The sequence below is a fragment of the Canis lupus genome, chromosome 22 (assembly GCF_048164855.1).
Source record: "Canis lupus baileyi chromosome 22, mCanLup2.hap1, whole genome shotgun sequence".
Taxonomy (NCBI): Eukaryota; Metazoa; Chordata; class Mammalia; order Carnivora; family Canidae; genus Canis; species Canis lupus.
This window is the reverse complement of record NC_132859.1, coordinates 45,291,383-45,312,225: the sequence shown is the minus strand read 5'-3', so window position 1 is coordinate 45,312,225 and position 20,843 is coordinate 45,291,383. Positions and strand designations below refer to the sequence as shown.

Sequence of the window (20,843 nt, the reverse complement as noted above, 5' to 3'; positions counted from 1 at the left end):
GTCCCTGGGGAAGCTTTTACATTGGGTTCAAATGCACAGAAGCAAACCTAATGCATTTAAGGTTTTCAATTCCCAGTTGCTGCCCTCGAACTCACTGTAATTTCACCCTGAGGAATTGCTGCTGTGGAATTAGTGGGCAGGGAGGGAGCCTTCCCCAGGGAGGCAGCTTGGTCCTTCTCTGTCGCCTGCTGGCTAGGGAATTTACCTGCTGTTTGCTCTCTTGATGTTAGGGATGGGTTCAGAGCAGATGGGTGGTAGGAGTGGAGCCCTTGTAGCCAGCTTGACCACACACATGTCAACCAAGGAGGTGGCTGCATTGGAAAAAGGGAGGGCATTTAAACTGCCACAATCAGGGAGTTTGGAGGACTGGAAAGAGCACACCCTCAGACATGGATGCCCAGGGTGTAGATCCACGCTCTACTGCTCACCAGTTGTGTAACCCACAGTCTCTGAGTAAAGTGCACACCAGAAGCTGCCCAACGGGGTTACCTTTGAGCAAGAAATCAGACCACATGTGAGCATAACTGGTGCTGGCAGATGAGCAGATGGGCCCAGCTCTCCAGACAGGTGTCTGAACTATACATTAGGAGAGGCAAACCTCTGAGCATCACTGTGCCAGCAGAGTACACGTTTTAGAAAAGCAAGAAAGTGATCAACACAGCCTGTTGCGGGAGGATAAAGGGCTTCTTTCTATTCTAAACCCTGGTCCTTTGGCATGACAGAAATTCCAAATCAAAGTTCTAACCTGGGGGCCACCCACAGAGCCTCATGAGTGCTTGTTTAGGCAAGATCACATGTGGTGGCTAGCAGCAGAGGGGTCGCTCCACACTTGGCTCCCTTTTCCTACTTTCTGGCTCATGTGGGGTGGGCAGAGAGGGGAGAGGGCCCTGTACTTGTGGGCTTGCTTTTGCTTTTTACTGTGCTTTGTGGGCTTGGGTACAGCCCGTGACTACCTTTGGCCTCCTGTTCCTCCATCTGTGAAATGGGGATGGGAGTGCCTTCCACAGAATTGCTCTGAAGATTAAATGCAATTCTGCCTTTAAGGAGCCCAGCCCAGCATCTGCATACTCTAAGTGCCCGATACACCCTGGTTGTCCTTGTAATTAGAAATCTAGAGTTATGAATTAATTGAAGGGACCCTAAAACATCTTGGGAGTTTGGGTGCATATTTAACGGGCTAGGATAGGAGGAGAGTCTCACTTCTCAAGAGTCATCTGTTCATACTGGCTCCAAATGGAGCATGATTTGTAATCGGCATTGGTAGTTATATATCAACCAGAGAGCTGGTTAAGACGTGCGTTCTGATTTAGCAGGCTGAGAGCTGAGATTCTCCATTTCCATCTAGCTCCCAGGTGTTCCCCATGCTGCTGGTCTGAGGACCACACTTGAAGTAGCCAGCAAAGGTGAGAATCAGCCTGATGATTTAGTGATGGGAGCCTGTTGGTGGGAACACTTGGGCCCTTTCATATGGTAACCGTACAAGGGAAAGAAACATCTCAGGGTCTTGTCAAGAGTACAGGGAAGATTTGGGGGGATCTTTGAAGTGTCTGGGCTATCTCTTTATAACTCAGAGAACAATGAGAGAAAAGGCAGATGGCATCTTTCTGGTGGTTTGTCCTGAACCCTGGGCGGTTGCATGCTCTTCATCTCTTGGGATTGGCCTGGCGGAGAGCCAGCTGAACCAACTTCAGAAGAGACAGGCTCATCGGCTGGCCGGCAGCAGCAGTCTTGCTGGCAGACAGCCTAGGTAAAGAACAGCACCAGGCTGTGGAGGAAGCCACGGCGTTCTGTAAACACAGAGATACAAGCTCATGCTCCACCGTGCCACCCCAGTGAGCGTGTATGTGTGTACACACACCCCCTCATCTCTTGCTTCATTTCCCATGACAAAGGATTTGGGAAGAACCTTCTCATCTGGCCAGCTGATGAAGAGCTGTACGCAGAGGGTTGTTATCAGTGCTTGATCAGCCCAATGGTAGAACCCCTGAGTATTTTGGGCTTGGAAGAGAAAAATAAACCAGTGGATCCTTTTTCTATCTTAGGTTTTGATGGGAACTTCACCCTTCTCAGTCTCAGCTCTAGGCTGGATGAAGCCGCAGTTGGGATTTTAGCCCTCCGGGATCCCTTCCTGGGATAACCTGTGAGCCTTGATCTGTGAATTTGGCACAGTGGCACTTCTGACATGACCAGGGTCCTAGTGCCATTTGGGAGGATGTGATACAGAAGCACCTTGTTTCTTGCAGCCATTTCCCTTCCTCAGTATGGGAATAATTCTCTCCTTTGTGTAATTTTTACCAAATGAATTGCAAGTGGCATTTATTCACTGTGCTAATGTAAATTTGAAATTTGTGGGAATGTTTGGACCAAGCCCTGTCCCACTGGGGTTTTTGAGTGCAGGAGGCATTTTATGTTCCGCAGCTCCTACAACCTGACATGTGGAAAGGCAGTGGATGTTTCGGCAGTTTAGACATGTCAAACTGCTAATTCTTCTCACCTGTGAAAACACAACTGGCATTATCAAGAGCAACCCTTGGCTTGCCCTGGTGGCTCTGAAGCTCAGCGCCAGAAGCCAGGGGGGGAAATTGATCCCTTAATGTGGCTTTCTTCTCACTGGAGTTTTGTTTTGAGTGTCATCATGCATTTGAGTTAGAGCAGCCGGGAGCCCGCGAGTTGCCCTGGTGTGGTCTGTGTGGTGAAGCGCTTACAAAGATTTCCGAAGGCTGTGGGTTCCAGCCCCACCATTGCCTAAGGATTTTGCAGCTGGGGCCCACTGGGGGGGGGCTGCAGGAGTGGGAGTTGCCAGCAAGCACCTGGAAGCACAGCTTCCTGGGGTGCTACCGAGGGGCCGCAGGGAAGCTTCGAGGCCTGTTCCTTTTATACCCCATTGTGTATAGACTCTCAAGACCTACCTAGAAAAAAACGGTCTAGTGAGGGTGAGTTTCCCTGGCTCACTGTGGCCTCAGAGATCCTCTGTGTTCTGGGTGTTGAGGGATTGGGCTCAGAGGCAGTGGGAATGAAGACAGGACCCACATGCCTTCTTGTGAACCTGATACCACGTCTCTAAGCCAGATTAGTATGGCTGTTGGGCCTTTGCTGAGGGTCCCAGACTTTTGTTGTCTGATATATAAATCTCCATTCCTTTCAGCCAAGGTGCTGGGGAGGGAGCAGTGTCATTCTGTGGGTGGGGGTGGGTGAATGTCATGATTCCCAAGGTGAAGGTGACTTTCAGGACAAAGTGAGGGGAGCCTGGGCTAGCTTTCCACATCTCTGGGGAGGCTGTCTGGGGTCATTCCAACCTCTGCTAGACTGCTTTTCCACACATACATAGTAGATAATGCATTCTATTCCAAGGCCAGTGGGGAATGGTGTACTTCACAATGTGCCTGGTACCTCTTAGGGTGAATTGCATCTCCTTTCCAGGCTGCTACACATAAGAAGCAGCTCGTGTTCTCCTTCAGAAGTGGCTTGGAGTTTTCTACTCTTTGGACACAGGTGTAGATCTTGTTCAGAGTCTCACCTGACAAGGCTTTTTCCAAATGGCATATGGCTCAGCACATGCTGTGCCTATTGGTGCCATTAGAATTCTTCACTCTAGCTCGGCACTGGACTGCTCTCTGGGAACATGAGGCAGAAGTGTTTCTGCAACACCTGCAGGGGAGCTTATTGCCAGTGTCCCCATGTTCCGTGCCTGCACAGCCCTAAGTGTATCTCTTCTGTCATCTTAGCATTCTCACTCTTTTTTTCCATGGCAGGGAAGGGGACTGCAGGGGGAGCTCATCTCCACAGCAGCTTCTGGTTCATGATGAAGAAGGGATGCTGAGCTTCCTTCTTGGCCCTGTTCATATTTGAACTCTACCTCTGGTTTGGGATTGGCGTAAAGGATATGGTTTATAATTCTACCCTCCTGCTATTTTTTTCCTATTTCCTCTTAAACATAGGTGCCTTGGGTGTGGTAGAGGGCAAGGGGAAGAGGGGACACAGAAGAGAAATGGCATCTCTAAATTTCCTACTTTTTGTTATTACTATTATTATTATTATTATTATTTGCTGAAGTGTCACACACATCTGGAAAAGGCCCATGTCATATATACAGTTCAATGAGTTATCACATTTGGGTTAGCTACTCCTCAGGTTGCAAATAGAACATCACAAGTTCCCCTGGAAGCCCCCCTCCCTAGCTACAACCCCCCTTGCTCCTCCCCAGAGGTAACCTGTAGCATGACCTTTAGCACCAGTTAAATTCCAGCTGCTTTGGACTTCAGATGAATGGAATCAGACAGTGAGTGCCTATTGTGCCTGATGTCTTTTGCTCAGTGCTGTATTTGTGAGATTCATCGTGTGGCAGTAGTTGCGTGCTCATTGATTTTCGTTGCCATGTAGAATGCTGTTGTATTTCTGTGCCACCATTTACCTGTATCTTCTGGCATGAGTGGACCTCTGAGTCTCCTCTAGTGTTTGGCCATGACATTTGCAGCTGTGAACATTTTTGTCCATGTCTCCTGGTAGACTCCTGCATTTCTGTGGGGTGTGTTTCTGGAAATGGGATTGCCAGGCTCTCGGGTAGGCCCATGTTCTGCTTTCTTAAAAACTGCTAATTCTCTAAAGTGGTTGTCATGGTCTGCACTCCCACCAGCAGTATATGAGGGTTCTGGTTCCTCTGTATCCTTGCCAGCACTTGTAACCTTCTAGGAGGCATGGATTTCTCACTTGGACTTCTCTGATAAGAAATGTTATTGAGCATCTTGTTATATGTTTATTGGTGGTTTGGTTATCTTCTTTCATCAAGTATCTGGCCTACTATTGTATTGGTTGTCTGTATTTTCCTTATTGATTTATAGGAGTTCTTTATAGGTTTTAGATATGAGCTCTTTGGTTATATGAGTTCTCAGCCAGTCTTAAGCTCTAAAGGTACCAGGAGAAAAATCTAATAGGTTCATTGCGGGGGACCCTTCCCCTTAGGCCCTCTAGCACACTTTAATGCTGGAGGAGGGTTTCTCAATAAGCGCTCAGGCAACCCACCCATGGCTGGGTGAGGATTTAACCATCAGCCTCCTCTTTCCTGGTGCTGGGTTGTGACAGAATGTCCTTTCTTCTTCACGTGCAGGGTCCTCGTGGGGGCACCAAAGGCAGATTCCAAATACAGCGCTTCAGTGAAGTCCCCTGGGGCTGTGTTTAAGTGCCGTGTCCACACCAACCCTGACCGGAGATGCACCGAATTGGACATGGCTCGAGGTGGGTGGATGTCATTGCCAAGATGGAAATGGGTTCCGTACCCTCACACTTCTTCTTTGTCATCTCAGGGTGGCCTGATCATTAATCCCCTCTTCCATCCATCCATCCATCCATCCATCCATCCATCCATCCATCATGTGTTGAGTGCATATTACTTATTAAGCACTGAGACCTACTAGTGAAACAAAGCAAAGATCTTGCCCTCCTGGGCCATACAGATTAGTGGGCAAAGAGACTATTAAAATGAATAGTCGAGTGCAAGAAGACCAGAGGGGAGGTGGGTAGTTGATCTACACATGATTGAAAAGATTCACAGTAGTTAGCTGGGCAGCTGTGGGAGGCAGAACCTCCAAGCAGAGGAAAGCTTGTGCCATTTTAAAGCACCAAATGAGGACAGTATAGCTGGAGTGGTGAGCGGGAGGATGGGAACATGGGGAGTTGACAACGCGGGCTGGGGTAAGGTGTTAAGATTTTATGTTCTGCATGAAGCGGGAGGCCATTAAAATCAATCTTAGGCTTTATATTTCAAGTAGGGGAAAGATATGATAGGTGGAGGTCTTACAAAGCTCACTTTGGTCCAGTGGAAAATATATGATCCGTCATCTTTAGAATCAGGTTATATACTCGCCTGGGTTCAGAGCCCAGCTCTCCCAGTTACTAGTTGGGACTTACTGGGACTGAGAAAGTTCCATAGCCTCTTTGGCTTCAGTTTCCTTGCCTGTAAAGTTAGGACTAAGATATCTACCTTACACAATTACCTTGACAAAGTTAAGTGAGGTAAGTGTCACATAGATCCGTGCTTGGCACACTTTATTATCCCTTCAGGTCTGCTTTATTATCCCTTCAGGTCTTCACTTTCTCCAAAGTTCTTTCCCAGCAAGAAATCCTAGCTATATTTTTTTTAAACAAAGAATTGTTAAGATATTCTTTAGCTGAAAAGCAGAAGTGTCCGTGGTGTTCTTTAGTGCCACTCAAAATGACTGGTTTGTGAACTGCTGATTCCTGGTGCATAGCAGAGTAAGGAGCTAGCTTCAGAATGTAAATCACCGCACCACTTCCTTCCTGGAGCAAAAGTCTTGGCGATGAAAAAAATATTGGCTGAATTAAGCAGTCAACAGTGCATCGTGATAGAGTTGATTTACACTTTGTTCCAAGTTCCTCATTTTCTCACTGGCAGGTGACCAGCATTTGGACTGTAGACCACCCTTTGAAAAGCAGCCAGCAGAACATCATTTCTAAAAGGAAGTCTGGCTTTTCTCTTTCTCATCTAGGGAAGAATCGGGGCATGCCATGTGGAAAGACCTGCCGGGAAGACCGGGATGATGAGTGGATGGGGGTGAGCCTGGCCCGGCAGCCCAAGGCTGATGGCCTCGTGCTGGTAAGGCCTCCGGGGGTGCTGTGGAGAAGGGGTGGCACTCTGAGGACGAATGACTTTGTGATTCCTTAGGCAGGCTGGATGGCACGGTGACAAGGGTATGGCCTTGAGGTTGCCTGCTCTGGACTACTGCTTGGACAAATAACTAACCATTATATTTTCTTTATCTGTCAAATGTTTAACATCCGTTCTAGGGTGCAGAGGTACAGTTGTCAAATCATGACAAAATGTGGGTGAAGAGTGCTTCAGAAATCTTATTCATTACGTAAGCATTTTTGTGAGTGTGTGCTTTTCAGGGTATGCGGTATGTGAAATGCACAGGATTTAAGATTATAGTTTGGCTTTTGACACTGGTACACTCCTGTGTAATCCCCCTGTCTCCATCAAGTTATAGATTATTTCTTCCATCCCCCAAAAGTTCTCTTGTGTTCCTTTCTAGTCCATTCCTCCCACCCTGAGTCAACCACTGTTATCATTAGTACTACCATGGATTACTTTTTATATTTCTAGAACTTCATATAAATGGAAACCTACCATGTGTGTTCTTTTGTGTAAGACTTCTTTCGCTCAAAATACTTTTGAAATTAACCCATGTTGTGTGTAGTAGTTTATTCCTGCTTATTCCTACATAGTATTATATATTATGAAATCCATGTTATTTTTAGTGCTTTACAGTTGACCTTTGAACAACACGGGTTGCAACTGCATGGGTCCACTTACAGGTGGATTTTTTTTTACAGCACTGTAAAATGTATTTTCTCTTCTGTAGGATTTTCTTAATATTTTCTTTTCTCTAGCTTACTTTATTGTAATAATATAGTGTCTAGTAAATACAACATACAGAGTATGTGTTAACTGACTCTCTGACCTGCTGGGAAGATCGGTAGGTTCTTGATAAGGTTTCAGGTCAACAGACTATTAAGTTTTGGGTGAATCAAAAGCTATATGCAGATTTTCAAATGCATGAGAGACTGCTGCCCCCAAACCACCATGTTGTTCAAGGGTTTACTATATTTAGTTCCCAAAGTGCATATGATATACTCAGCAGGTTCATTGGGTGCTTTGCAGAGGTACAAAGAGAAGTTTTGACCCTTGAGACCTGTGATGTCCCAGAGCTAGACCATCCAAGGAGGTAGCTGCCAGCCACATGGAGTCAGTATACTTTAAATTTAGCTAAATTAAAAATTCAGGTTTTCAGTCATGCTAGACCCATTTCAAGTGATCAGTAGCAGCACATGGCTACTGGCTACTATGTTGGACAGCACACAGAGAAAACATTTCCATCACTCCAGAAGGTTTTATTAGACTCAACAAAAAAGGAATTTATAATTACCTCGGAAATTTTGTCTACTTTTTTCTTTTTCTTTTACTCATTTCTATTATGGTAGAACACTAAAGTACTTACATAATCTGATGTGAACAGCTTGGTGAATTTTTCTTAACCACACTCCTGCATCCTTGTTGCTAATACCAGAATGTTCCCTTGTGCCCCTCTCCACTGAGATAACCAGTATTCTGACTTCATAGGCCTTTTCTTTTCATTGACTTTTCTCGGAAGCTCTATGAAGATTTTTCTTATAAAAACATAAGATCAAGGAGGGAAAATATTACCAGCTGCCATTCATTGGAGGCTTCCTTTGGGCTACATGCTGTAAAGTGGAGTGTTTTACATATTTATATTTTATCCCAGGGGAAGTAGGTTTTCTGTACAGATCTAGGCAAAATGTTTCCTTCCCCTCTTTCAGGAGCCCACTTTTATGTTAAACTTCGCCATAGCAGAGGCTATTCATGTGAATTTGGCCTGCCTTTTCACCACAAATTTATCATCTGCCCCTTGCCAGGCCCCATGGGGAAGGAGGAAGCAGCTGAATGCTATCACCAGTATGGAGGGGCCTCCCTACTGGAACCATTGTATATCTGTTGAGGGCCCCAACCCTGCTGTGTGTCGCCATGTCCAGTGCTTTAATTACTGTTGCGGTCTTCCTGGACCATCTCCAAACTTCTACATTCCTCCAGACACTGAGCCTGACCCTGACTGGACAGCTCGGCCCCAGGAGGGCTCAAATGCTTGTGTGCCGTCCTCTGGAAAGGAGGGAAGAAGCTGATCCATTTCTAAATCAGGATGGCCTGAGGTCGAAATTCAGGATAGAGCAAGTGGTAGTCTGGTGGTGGTATAACACACCATGCTCTAGAGTGCTTGGAGCTTAGAGCCAGAGGTTGATCCTGTGAAAACATTTCCTCCTCCCACAGAAGGATAACCTCTGTGTGGCCAAGAACTTACTTCCAGAGGGTTCTGTGTCACTGCAAATCAGTCTGAGGAGGGAGCTGTCTCTGGAGATGTGATCAGCCGTAACGATTACAGGAATGAGTTAGCAAAGGATACCAAGAAGGCAGAGCCAGTGCTTAGTGGAGATAGTGCTCTGATATGATAATCTACTGTGATAATCCTGCTCTCATTCATTGCACGCAGAGCTATTTTTCTCATGTTTTATACAATTACTGCTTCATCCATTCAGTAAGTCACCCATGGGTGTTAGAGAAGGAGAAGCATCCAACGGCATTCGTTTCCCTCATGTTTTTTTTTTTCTTTTACTGTAGTCAAAGACATAACATAAAATTTACCGTCTTACCCATTTTTATTTTTAATTTTTTAATTTTTATTTATTTATATTTTAAAGATTTTATTTATTCATGAGAGAGAGAGAGAGAGAGAGAGAGAGGGAGAGGCAGAGACACAGGCAGAGGGAGAAGCAGGCTCCATGCAGGGAGCCTGATGTGGGACTCGATCCCGGGTGTCCAGGATCACGCCCTAGGCTGAAGGCAGGTGCTAAACTGCTGAGCCATCCAGGGATCCCCCATCTTAACCATTCTTAAGTGTGCAGTACAGTAGCATTTTCTGTGTGTACTTTGTTGGGCTACAGATCTCTGAAGTTTTTCATCTTGTAAAACAAACTCTGTACCATTGAACACTTGCCCCCTTCTTGCTGCCCCCAGCCTCTGACAACCACCATTCCTCTGTTTCTAAGAGTTTGTATTAAATAACTCCTGTAAGTGGAATCATGCAGTATTTATCTTGTGACTGGCTTATTTCACTTGGCATAATGTCCTCGAGGTTCATACGTATTGTAGCATATGACAGTATTTCCTTCTTTTTAAAAATTTATTTATTTATTTTTAAAAGATTTTATTTAGTCATTCATGAGAAACATTTGCACATGTGTCATCTTGCTAGGAAAGGCTTGTCCTGAGTCTTCTCTGTTCCCAGCCCCCTCCATCCTCCCTGGTTGAGACTCATTTTCCTCCTTGAAGCCTGTCGTTTGGTGACAGTGCTTTCTGGAATAAGCTTAGCATCTTTGGGCTCATTAGGAACTGAGCATTATGTTGTTACCTCTGTATGTATAATTTATCTTGTGTGTATGTCTCCTTTATTATGGACGCTGCTTGGGGAGAGGCCACATCTTTTACCCTTCTCATGGTCAGTGCTTGGAGATGATCTCTTCAAAGAGGAGTGTTGAAAAGTGTGTTTGAATAATATAAGGGCTGAGTGTCACTGTTAAAACAACTAGAAAGCAAATCAGTTGCCATCCCTTCTTGGTGGCTGACTGGTAGACAGGGAAAATGCTATAAAATGGCCCTAGAGTGACACCAAGGTACAGGGAATGGTGATGTCATCCATATTTACATGGAGACCTTTTATCCACTTGCTTTTTCTTTCTTTTTTGTTTTTTTAATTTTTATTTATTTATGATAGTCATACACAGAGAGAGAGAGAGAGAGGCAGAGACACAGGCAGAGGGAGAAGCAGGCTCCATGCACCGGGAGCCCGACGTGGGATTCGATCCCGGGTCTCCAGGATCGCGCCCTGGGCCAAAGGCAGGCGCTAAACTGCTGCGCCACCCAGGGATCCCTGCTTTTTCTTTAATGTGTCAAGTCTACCTGTCAGGGCTTTCTGCAAGGCAAGTATTTATTTGCAAATTACACACAGGAAGGTGGATGTTTTTCAAACACCTTTTGAATGCTCAAGAGGTACCTGGGGTGTGAGTGTAGGACCTGTATCCCTAGGGAACATAATATTGGATTCCAGGGCAGGTTTGAAGAGGGGGAGGTGGGTGGGTTTTTTAAAAATGGCATCTGGTGCTGATTCAAAGTAAAGAACAGGTGGAGAATTTAAAAGCTGTGACAGGGCGTCAAATGTCTCATTGACAAATGATGTTTTCTCACCCCTGAACCCGGCATCCAGCTCTGCCTTTGCCGGGGTCTTGACTTGCAGGTGTTGTGGTACCTTCCTGTTTTCCCCCAGCGAACAAATGATAGCAGGTGCAAACACAGCATCAGGATTTGGGGCAAGTCCCTTTCCTCTCTACGCTGTCCCTGGCACCCCCAGTGTGCAGATGACAGAGAAATGGAGAAAAAGAATTCGTTTCCTGCCATCACCACCCAACCCCCGCCGGCATAGGCATAGACTCTTTTCTTGGACTTGGGAGGGCACCTCCAAATGTTCAAATCTGATGTTTCTGCTTTTCAGTAGTCTCCAAGGCTCAGATGACAAGTAACTGAAGCGTCTAGATTATTTCTGGTGGCAGCAGCGTTCTTGGCTGTGTGCTGTGTCCTCTCCAAGTGACAGGGCAGTCCCTTCCTATTCACCATTTCTCACCTGTCTGCTGTTTTCAAAGCTGCAGAGTCCATTTTTGCATTTACTTCCGTTGCCATGTTTCCTGGTTGTTGGTTAGAGAACTTTTAATGAACTATAACACATGCAAGAAAGGACACACATAATTTGTATTCACTCTGATGAATTGTCATTTGGTCAACATTCTCAGAATGGACTTTCCCAGCACCCAGGGACCTCTTCCCTGTGCCTCCTAAGCCACTCCATCCTCCCTTGGAGCAGGGCAGGGGGCTTCCTTGTTGGGTAGGGGGAGATCTGTGGCATCATGTCCCTGACCCCCTCCACCCACTGTTCTCGGTGGCCCAGGGCCTGGCCCTGGCTGTGGAGGGTGGACCCGAGGTGTGGTAATAGCTCTGGACATCTGTGTAAGAGGGTGGAGATGGGGGCCTATGTGCCTTTGTGGCTGAGCCATTGGGAGAGGCACCCCCTACACCCCGCCCCACACGCTGCCTGCCCAGGAAGGACGTGCTGTTTCCATACAACAGAAAAGACCTTTGAAATAAAAATTGCTCATATTCTCCTTTTAATTTTTTAGAATTAAAAAAACAGTCCTTATAACTGGAAAGATGTCAGACTGTAAGATTTGGGGTGATGCTAGATGACCCTCCCCTTTCTTATGATTATTTGGAATCTGAGTTTGGCCAGTCTTGCTATTTTTAGAGAATACTCTTTTTCCTGTTCTTCCCTGCTCTGGCCCCCTTCCTCCCTCACAGCAGAACTCATTTGGAGAGATTGATGAGGTTAGTAATCCTTTGGAGACAGTCCCTAGGAATTTTTTTTTAATGTAGGAGTCAGATTGACATGCGTGTGTATACATAATGATAATCAGAGCTAAACAGTCTTTTCTTTCTATAATTTATATTCAGAAATACTCTTCATTGTTTTCCTCCATGCATACTGCCTTTGACACTTTGATCTCTGACCTCACAGAATGCCTTAATTTCAGTTTAGTTTACTGTGAAATGTAATATTTGGATTTTCTAGGAATTCTCCAAGATCACTCCTTAAACAGTTTATGGCACTTAAAAAAACAAAATAAAAACAAATGAGGAGACAATAAACTAGACATTAAATGCAGAGTGTCCTTCCTTAGAAGAGTCAGCATGCCCCACGATAAACATCCGCCTCTTTTTATGGTCTCTCCGGCCCAGAAAGACAATAAAATGCAGTAAGCCCTGGAAGCCAGGGGCTTTGCTAAGTCTATAAGTTAAAGTAGAAGTAATTTACCTGCCAATTCAATGGCTTGCAAGGCATCAGAATTGAGTCAGAACTAAACATTTTAAAAATCAACTACTTAGTGGGTTGGAGCGATGATGTGCTTTATGAAGGATTGGTATAGCCCCTTGAGAAACATGCTGTGAATGTGAAACTGTATCAAGTGGAGAGAAATGAAGATGGTTTGCAGTATAAGGAATAACAAGAGATTTATTTTATGTAGTTTAATGTCCTAGGGCAAGAGCCAGTGAGTGTGTGGGCACATTCTTATTTCCAGTAGTTTTGTCCTTGGGCAGAGAGTGCCCTTGTTAGGGGTCCTGTGGGCAGTTGGTTTGAAGGAATGAAGAGCAGAGAGGCTGGCAGACAGTGATTTTCATCATAGGATGATCTGAGGACCCCAAAGAGGCGCCTCTCTCATTTGGTGACCTGGGGATTTCACTGGGCCCCAGAGTGGTTATTTCAGGGGTGTTGGAGCCTGTGGGTAAGGCTGGTAGCCCAACAGCTACTAGATCTGTCTCAGGCGGTGGGTTTGATGGCTGCTCAGGCAGGAATAGAAAGTTTTAAATGGGGATCCCTGGGTGGCGCAGCGGTTTGGCGCCTGCCTTTGGCCCAGGGTGCGATCCTGGAGACCCGGGATCGAATCCCACGTCGGGCTCCCGGTGCATGGAGCCTGCTTCTCCCTCTGCCTATGTCTCTGCCTCTCTCTCTCTCTCTCTCTCTGACTATCATAAATAAATAAAAATTAAAAAAAAGAAAGTTTTAAATGGAAGATGTTTTCTAGTGAGATGAGGAGGACCCTGAAACAGTGGGTTCCAGGCCTGTTTATAATACTTGCTAGCTCTGAGCCCACTTGGGGTTCCCATGTGGAAAATAGGAATTCTGAAGACTCCTTTGTGCACCCTCTAGAGTTGTAGAAGAATATGGGCCATATAAATGCTGAACATTGTGGCTTGTTGTACATTTGAAGGAAAGAAAGCAAGAGGTTAAGCACTCTGATTATTTTAAAATGCGGTATTTTAAGAAAACAGATTTGTAGGCCAGAGTGAGGTGAACTGGTAGCAGAAGTGAGTGGGGCACGTCCATGAGAACCGGGCATGCCCTCAGAGTAAGCAGATCGGTGCCTAATCCAAACTTGTGGATATTTGGATGTGGATAGGCCTTCCCACATCAAGTGGGCAGTTATGTCTGAGGGTGAGGCTGGGGGTGTTCTTTGGTGGGTGGGGAAGGGTGCACCCAGCCTCTGTTCCTCCCACTGGCTCCCATTCCAGTGTCTGTTGGAGCCCAGTGCCGGGAAGCTGCTCAGAATGCTGACTAGGGGGTCTGTCCCTAACGGCCTCATCTCACACACGCCAAGCTCTCGCTTGCCTCAGAGCCCTCTGCCCTGAGCCTCCCTCAGGTGCCCTCCCAGGCACTCCCTCACTTTCTCAGGCCTCTGCTCAGATGGCACCTCCTCAGAGTCACCGTTCTTGACCTTCCTATCGAAACCAGCTGATTTCTGGCATGAGGGAACTTTGGGGGTGAGATGGAAACATTTTATATCTTGCTTCGGGCCTGTTCACATAAATGTACACCTTTGTCAAAGTGCATTAAATGGTATACTTGAGACTTGAGCATTTTGCTGTGTGTAAATCTACTTTGAAAATAGAACCATCAACATTTAATTCTGGTTAATGATGTGCACGCTGAAATGTTTCTGTAGGCAACAACAGCCAAGTAAGGGCAATGGTTCAACCTTTGCCCCAAACCAGCTCAAAACAGGAGCTTCCCAAAGTGTGCCCTGGCCCAGCAGCCTCAGGAGGACTAGAGTGTGTCTCTCCCTTCAGACTGACCCTTCAGACTGACCCAGGGCTCTGGCTGTTCATTGCTGTATCCTCAGGCCCAGCACAGAGCCTGGCACACAGTGGGTGCTCAATAACTAGTTGACTGAGTGATCAGATGCACCTGTGAGGCCTGTGTAGCCATCCTGGCCGGAGGGCCTCAAGGTCCATGTTGGGGGTTATTTCCTTTTCACTTGGCTTCCTTTTCCTGCCTTCCCTGCTCTCCTAGGTGATTCCCCAGGGCCCATCCATGCTACTCGCAGCACATACCCTGAAGCTCTCTCCTCTCCTCTGCCCCACCACCCCCATCCTGGGCCACACCAGTATCTGTTCCCACCTGATGTTCACTTCTGCTCTTTCCCACCTGCAGCCTCCACATGGTGGCTGTTCTCTTTCTGAACCATAAAGCAGATCATGCCACCTACCTGTGTCAGCTTCCCTTGCACATCCACCAAAATAATAGCCCTCAAGGTCTACTAGACCCCCATGGGCTAGCTCTGTCTCCTTTCTGACCCCTTCCCTCCCGCCAACGGCCCTCCTCTCCCTCCAACCTCCAGGCCTTTCTCACTGCTTCCTCAGTTCCCAATGACCTCTGTGTCATGCTCAGTGTGGCTGGCTGGCTCTTCTTTCTCCCTGACCTCTGTCCTTCCCACCTACAGAGTCTCCATCCCATAACCCCAGTCTTTCCCTCCCAGGGCTCAGCTCCAGGTATAACCCTTGTTAGTTTACATGTTTCCTGTCTCTTCCTAGTAGCCTTCCAGGGGCTTGTTCTTGTTTAAAGAGGCTGCTGATGCCCCAGATACTACCTGGTGCCAAACCATGGCCGGGCAGGAGGGAGGATGGCTTTCTGGCCCCTCTGTTTGTCTCCTCACACAGAAGAACCTGGCACTGCCAGAGCTCTGCTTTGGCGCCTTCTGGGGCTGACTTCCCTGCTCTGACCTCGTCTCTGTCCTTTAGGCCTGTGCCCACCGCTGGAAGAACATCTACTATGAAACAGACCACATCCTGCCCCATGGCTTCTGTTACATCATCCCGTCCAACCTCCAGGCTAAAGGCAGGACGCTGATCCCTTGCTATGAAGGTGAGCGCTGCTGATCCCTGCCCCCTGCCCCTGCCACAGCACCCCCAACAACTCCCATCATCTCCATTTCCCTCAGCTTTCCAAACTAACTGGGGGGGCAGCCCTGGATCCCTGGTTTGTCTCTTGGCACCCATGGGCCTGCCCAGGGAATGGGGATGAGCAGAGGACCATGGTTTCAGACCCTGCCCAGCCCCAGCCCTCCCCATCTCTGTCCAGAGCCCAGGGTGCTTACCGAGCTATATGAAGTCTCAGCAAAATTCACTAAGCCTCAGCCAAGTGATTAAGCAGAACTTGGTTTTCTGGCACTGCCACATGCTCTGTAGCCCTGGGAAACCTACTTTTTCTCTCTGGACTTTGATGTCCTCTCCTGAAAACCCAGAGGTTGGCTCAGATGGTCTCCACAGTCCCAGCTCCCCAGATGGTCCCAAGGCTCCCAAGGCAGCTCTGTGGACAAATGTCCTGAGGCAGCAGGAAAAGGAAACCCAGATTCAATAATTCCGTGATACCTCAAGGCTGATTTTCCTTCCCATCTGGTCCACATGCTCTCATGTAAGTTTGAAGACCTCTTTACCAAGGGGCGCTTGGGATCTTGGAAAGAAATGTATTTTCTCAGGATTCCTGCTTAAAACCTCCAAACTGAGCTGATTATTATTATATTTTTTTAATTAATTTTTTTGAGCTGATCATTATTTAGTTTGGTTGAACTTGAGCTTTAAGGATTCAGGAAATGCTATCCTTTTCATCAGTCTTATAAATTGTACACTCAGGTTTTCTCTGCCTAATTCTGAGTGAGCTAGCACTTGTTCCCTCTGAGAGCTATGCTGTTAGTATTTTAGTTCCCCCTCTTATTTATTTGCTTGGACTGAAGTCTCCACTAGCCTGTGTCCACATTTCCTCTGGGCCTCCCTGGGGTTTCCCAGGTTTCAAATTTTGTGGCCACCAAGGAGGTTTCTGAGAAATGCTGTCTGGACACATGCATTTTTCTGTCCAGTCCCCAGAGGACCGTTCAGGGCCCTGAAAGGGACTTGGGTGTCCTGAGCAGGTGTTCTTTGCAACGGCCTCACAGAAGAACTGGCAGTGGCCCAGCAGGAGGCATGAACCCTGTCCTTCCGTGGGGGCGAGGCTTATGCTTTCCTTCTGTGTCAGCAATGGGTGAGCTGTGGTGGGACCATGGGGGAAATGGAACTCTGGCCCTGTTCGTCTCTCTGTTACCCCAGGCAGACAAAAACCTCCATGTGAAAAATGGATGTGATGTAGTCAGTTAACGGAGAGGCACAGGTAGTATAAATGCATCCATAAGGGGTCAAGACTGTGTTCTGACCACCCCAGCTTACTCCTCACTTGCCCTACCCCCACGGAAGAAAAGGGGAAGCCCCTGAAATAAGTCTTCGGGTAGCCTGCTGGCCTGGGGGAGGTGAGGGGATCAATCCAGGGATATTGAATCCAAACTAGTTATGCAATAGCCCAGGAGGTTGGTTTTTTTCCCAGAAGACGTGTTGTGAAATGGGGACATGTTGCTGTGCCCACTGACTCTTCTGTGTGCCACTGTAAGTATCAGAACGCAAAAGGACAGACCTCTGAAGAGGTTGCTAGAGCCCATAGCCCCCATGGCTCACACTTGAAACTAATGTGTTGGTAAGTGGCTGTGAGATCAGTGCTGGGCCAGTGTTGGCTTGGGGACTTTACACCATCTGTCATTTAATCTTTATAACTCCCTTCACTTGAGTTTGAATATGGGTAGTTTTCTGGAGGTCATCTCAGAAGACCCCAGTCAGGGCATGGGAAGCGAGAGAGGGAAGGGAAGGCAGCCTATAAGGGATGTTACCTACAGGTTCCTATCCTGGGCAGCTGGGCACAGTCTCTGGGGAGCCCTGGGGCCAGCATAGAACACACCTTGGGATTAACCACCTGTGGTGTGTAGGGGCTGGAGTCTTTCTACTGTTATGTCCTGTGGGGGGGAGGCAGGGAAAGCCCCCCACCCCCATGGAAAGATGCACATGCTGGCCACCAGGCTGCATCCTGGAAATGGTGATGGTGCTGGGGGCCCCTGATGCTTGGCAGGAAGGTGGAAGCCCGTGTGAGCCGATGAGGGCCATAGCTGGGCCAGATGACAGGTCAGTTCAGGTCTGCTCCACATGTCCCTCGTTCACAAGTGCATGTGAACTCTCAGCCTGGGCCTTAAGAGGTGTCATGTATTTCTTCCCCCTCTGGGTGCTTGGGACCCTCACCACGGAACGTGCCCCCTGTGGCTCACTGGTTCCAGAAGAGCTACGTGTGGAACAGACCTGAACTGAACCTGCTGACTGAGTCCAACTAGATCAGCCAAAGCCCAGCTGATCTGTGGGAGGAGTAGTGGGAAATGAATATTTGTTATTTGTCATAGACATTTCATGGTTGTTATGCAGTAATAGCTGACATCGAGCTCGTCTCATGATCCCAGATTCCTTACACAACAGTGGATGTACCATCAACCCAGGCTGCCAGGATTGCTCTTTGACTGTTCCTTGACTTAATGATGGCCAGACAGAGCCAGCAAACAAATTAGCAAAATGGCGGTGCCCCTGCCCAATCGTTTTCCTCCATGGGCTCACATGTACTTCTGTATGTTAACTCATTCACTGGGAAAGGGAGTGATGGAGTATAAGAGCAGCCCCTAGAACAATGTGGCACTGAGGAGAATGTTTCTGTGGTTTTTCTTTCTGTAGGAGGCAAGGGGTGGCAGACACTCAGATTTCTCTAGAAGACTGGCTTGGCAACATGCATGTTGCCGGCCATAGTTAGAGGAGCCTTGCCTGTGCCCTGTTAATTTTGGGGATGTCCACCTCCCAGTTTTGTGGACTACTTTGGGTCTTCAGGCAACTATATTTTCTCTTAATGTGGAAAAACTCGGTGACTCAAACTCTATGTTCCAAGTGAGGGATCACATTACAGCAAGTACAGTACAATAGAAGTACTTCAGAATTCAACAGGACCTTTTGGATATCATCTTAATGAGCCTATCTTTATTGAGGTCTAGGGATGTGGTGTGGCTTTTCAAGGCCAAGTTTTTGTTTCCTTTCTGTTATTCATATGTCATACAATGGAGAGGCAAAGTAGCATGGTAGCTAAGAGCATAGACTCTGGACCCAGCATGCCAGACTTCAAGTCCTGGCTTTCCCCTAAGCTACCTCAGGGGTCTGTGAAAAAGGTGGAGTGAGTTAAAACTTGTTAGTTCTTAGAATAGTGCCCAACATGTGCATGTGCACATGCGTGTGTGTGCACGTGTGGTAAACATGAATATTTTGATATTCCATATTCTGTGCTAATGTACTGTATGCTAGGCAAATGTTTGTTAATCACTGTGGGGTGACTAATTTGTCTGCTAGGGATAGAGCCCACATAATCTTAAGTGCCTGATAGATAAAACCCAAGTGACACACAGTTCCAGGTGTGAAGAAGTTCTCCATGTACAGGGGAAAACAGGGGAAACATGATCTTTCACAAGTGGGAGAGCTATGTGGGGAGAGAATTTCATGCCAGTGTGTCCTGCAGGGCACCTCTCCCCAAGGGCCCAACCTACATCCAAGGTCTAAGTGGCATTAAGACAGCTTATTTCATTTTCCAGCTGGAGAAATGGATGCCCACTTAGAGTCTGCAGCCAAGCAGGGCTTCCGGAAGAGAGGAATGGTGGGAATCCATCGTTGGTCATGGTGGTGGGTGCTGGGAAGGGAGGGGCCCTGCCTCCTCTGAATGTGCATGCTGTGGAATAGCTGAAGGACCACTGAGGGGTGTGGAAGGTTTGGTTGAGTCCTGCCCTTTTGCCCATCTGTCTCTATGGCCCCAGGCCTGTGGCTGGGCCTCCATTGCATGACCTCTAAGGATTACCATCAAGGGCTCCGGAGAAAATTCAGAAGTGCTCAGAAAAACCATGCATTGTTCTCTCACTGTGGCCTTATTGAGAGTTCTTGGAGGGTCACCTGTGCTCTCTTCAGAATGTTGCCAGGTCTGTTTAATAGACGAAAGCCTCGAAGTCTGTAGGCCCCTGTCCAGACAGTCTCAAACTTTTGAATTCTTAAACCATCAGTCTTTGGCACAAAGACATTTTTCTCATGACTTTTCAGGTGCTTCCTGTTTCTGGTTGGGTGGGAAATGCTATCAGAATATCCTGTTTGGAACCAGGAAATGTAGAGGGAATGGGAAACAAAAATGAATTTAGAACACAAAGTAAAATAAACCAATGGAGCATACCATTAAGTCAGCCGTTTAGTTTATGTTTGATATGAAAACAGCATCATTACTACCATATGGTGTTTGGTTTTATCTGAGTGTGTGAGAAAACAAGAAATTCAATGGGATGACATGGGGGAAACTATTTGTAAACTGAAGAGCAAGTGCTATGAAACCTGTTGCTATTGACCAAGTCATAGTTTAGGCTCCTCGAAGTGAAGTTCATGCATTGTTAATGGCAGGCATGGAGATTTCTCTCATCCTTTGCCCTTGAGCTTACTGAGACAAGAAGCCAGAGCTTGGCAGGAGGAGGGCTGTAAACAAGTCATATTTATTTATTTATTTATTCATTTATTTATTTATTTATTTGAGCATACATGTGAGCCGGGGAAGGGACAGAGGAAGAGAGTCTTCAAGCAGACTCCCTGCTGAACACGGAGCCCCACTAAGGGCTCCATCTCATGACCCATGTGATCATGACCTGAGCCAAAACCAAGAGCTGGACACCCAACTGACTGAGCCATCCAGGCCCCCCTCAAGTCATTTTTTTATTGTGACAAAAGAGCCTCACTAATATGGAAAAATTGGGGAGCAATGCTGATAAAGAAGCACAATTAGAGCACTGTTGTATGTTAGACCCAGTTTCAGAATCTTGCTTTACCACTCACTTGTTACTGTGATTGAACCTACGACGTCTGGGTGATTTTGAGTAATCCCTCTGAGACTCGGTTCTTTCATCTATAAAATGGGGAGATTAGCCACTGAAGAGGTATTTGAGGTATATAAGGTGCTTAGCTCAGAGTGAACACTCGACGAGTATGAATTTTTTAGCTAACTTGAGTGCCTTAATGCTATCCTTAAACCTTCAGAGAAGGTTACTAGCAGATCTTGCTTTAATGAATAGGTAATGAAAAAAAAATGAATAGGTAATGAAGGGTAGAAAATTGGGTATTACAAAAATGATTTTAAGATCCATGGAAAAAAAAGATTCCATGAAAAGATGACAATTTCATAAATATCTTTAAAGATCCTATTTGCACAATTTATTTGCTGGTAAGCTCTCCTCTCTCCTTTTTGTAGATGATCTAAAGTTTAATCCATGCCATGTTTAAACATTCTCAAGCTGGGAATTGTTGGGGTCAGAATTTATCAAATTTCACTGTGCTTTAAAATTGTTCCATTGATTCAAAAGACTTCTGTGCCATTTTCTTTATTATCTGAGGGTGACTGGCCTTTTATTCCTAGTTG

At 46.6% G+C, this 20,843-nt stretch overlaps 1 protein-coding gene across 4 annotated transcripts in view; it reads left to right on the top strand.

Annotated features, from left to right (window-relative positions):
- ITGA9 (integrin subunit alpha 9) overlaps nucleotides 1–20,843 on the top strand; it is a 353,990-nt gene that overhangs the window by 10,641 nt on the left and 322,506 nt on the right. For all 4 annotated transcript variants that reach the window (XM_072793385.1, XM_072793383.1, XM_072793386.1 and 1 more), the window contains exons 2-4: nucleotides 5,105–5,232; nucleotides 6,504–6,610; nucleotides 15,266–15,389. In XM_072793385.1, coding sequence (XP_072649486.1) covers nucleotides 5,105–5,232; nucleotides 6,504–6,610; nucleotides 15,266–15,389 — 359 coding nt within the window. The remainder of the gene's footprint in view (nucleotides 1–5,104; nucleotides 5,233–6,503; nucleotides 6,611–15,265; nucleotides 15,390–20,843) is intronic.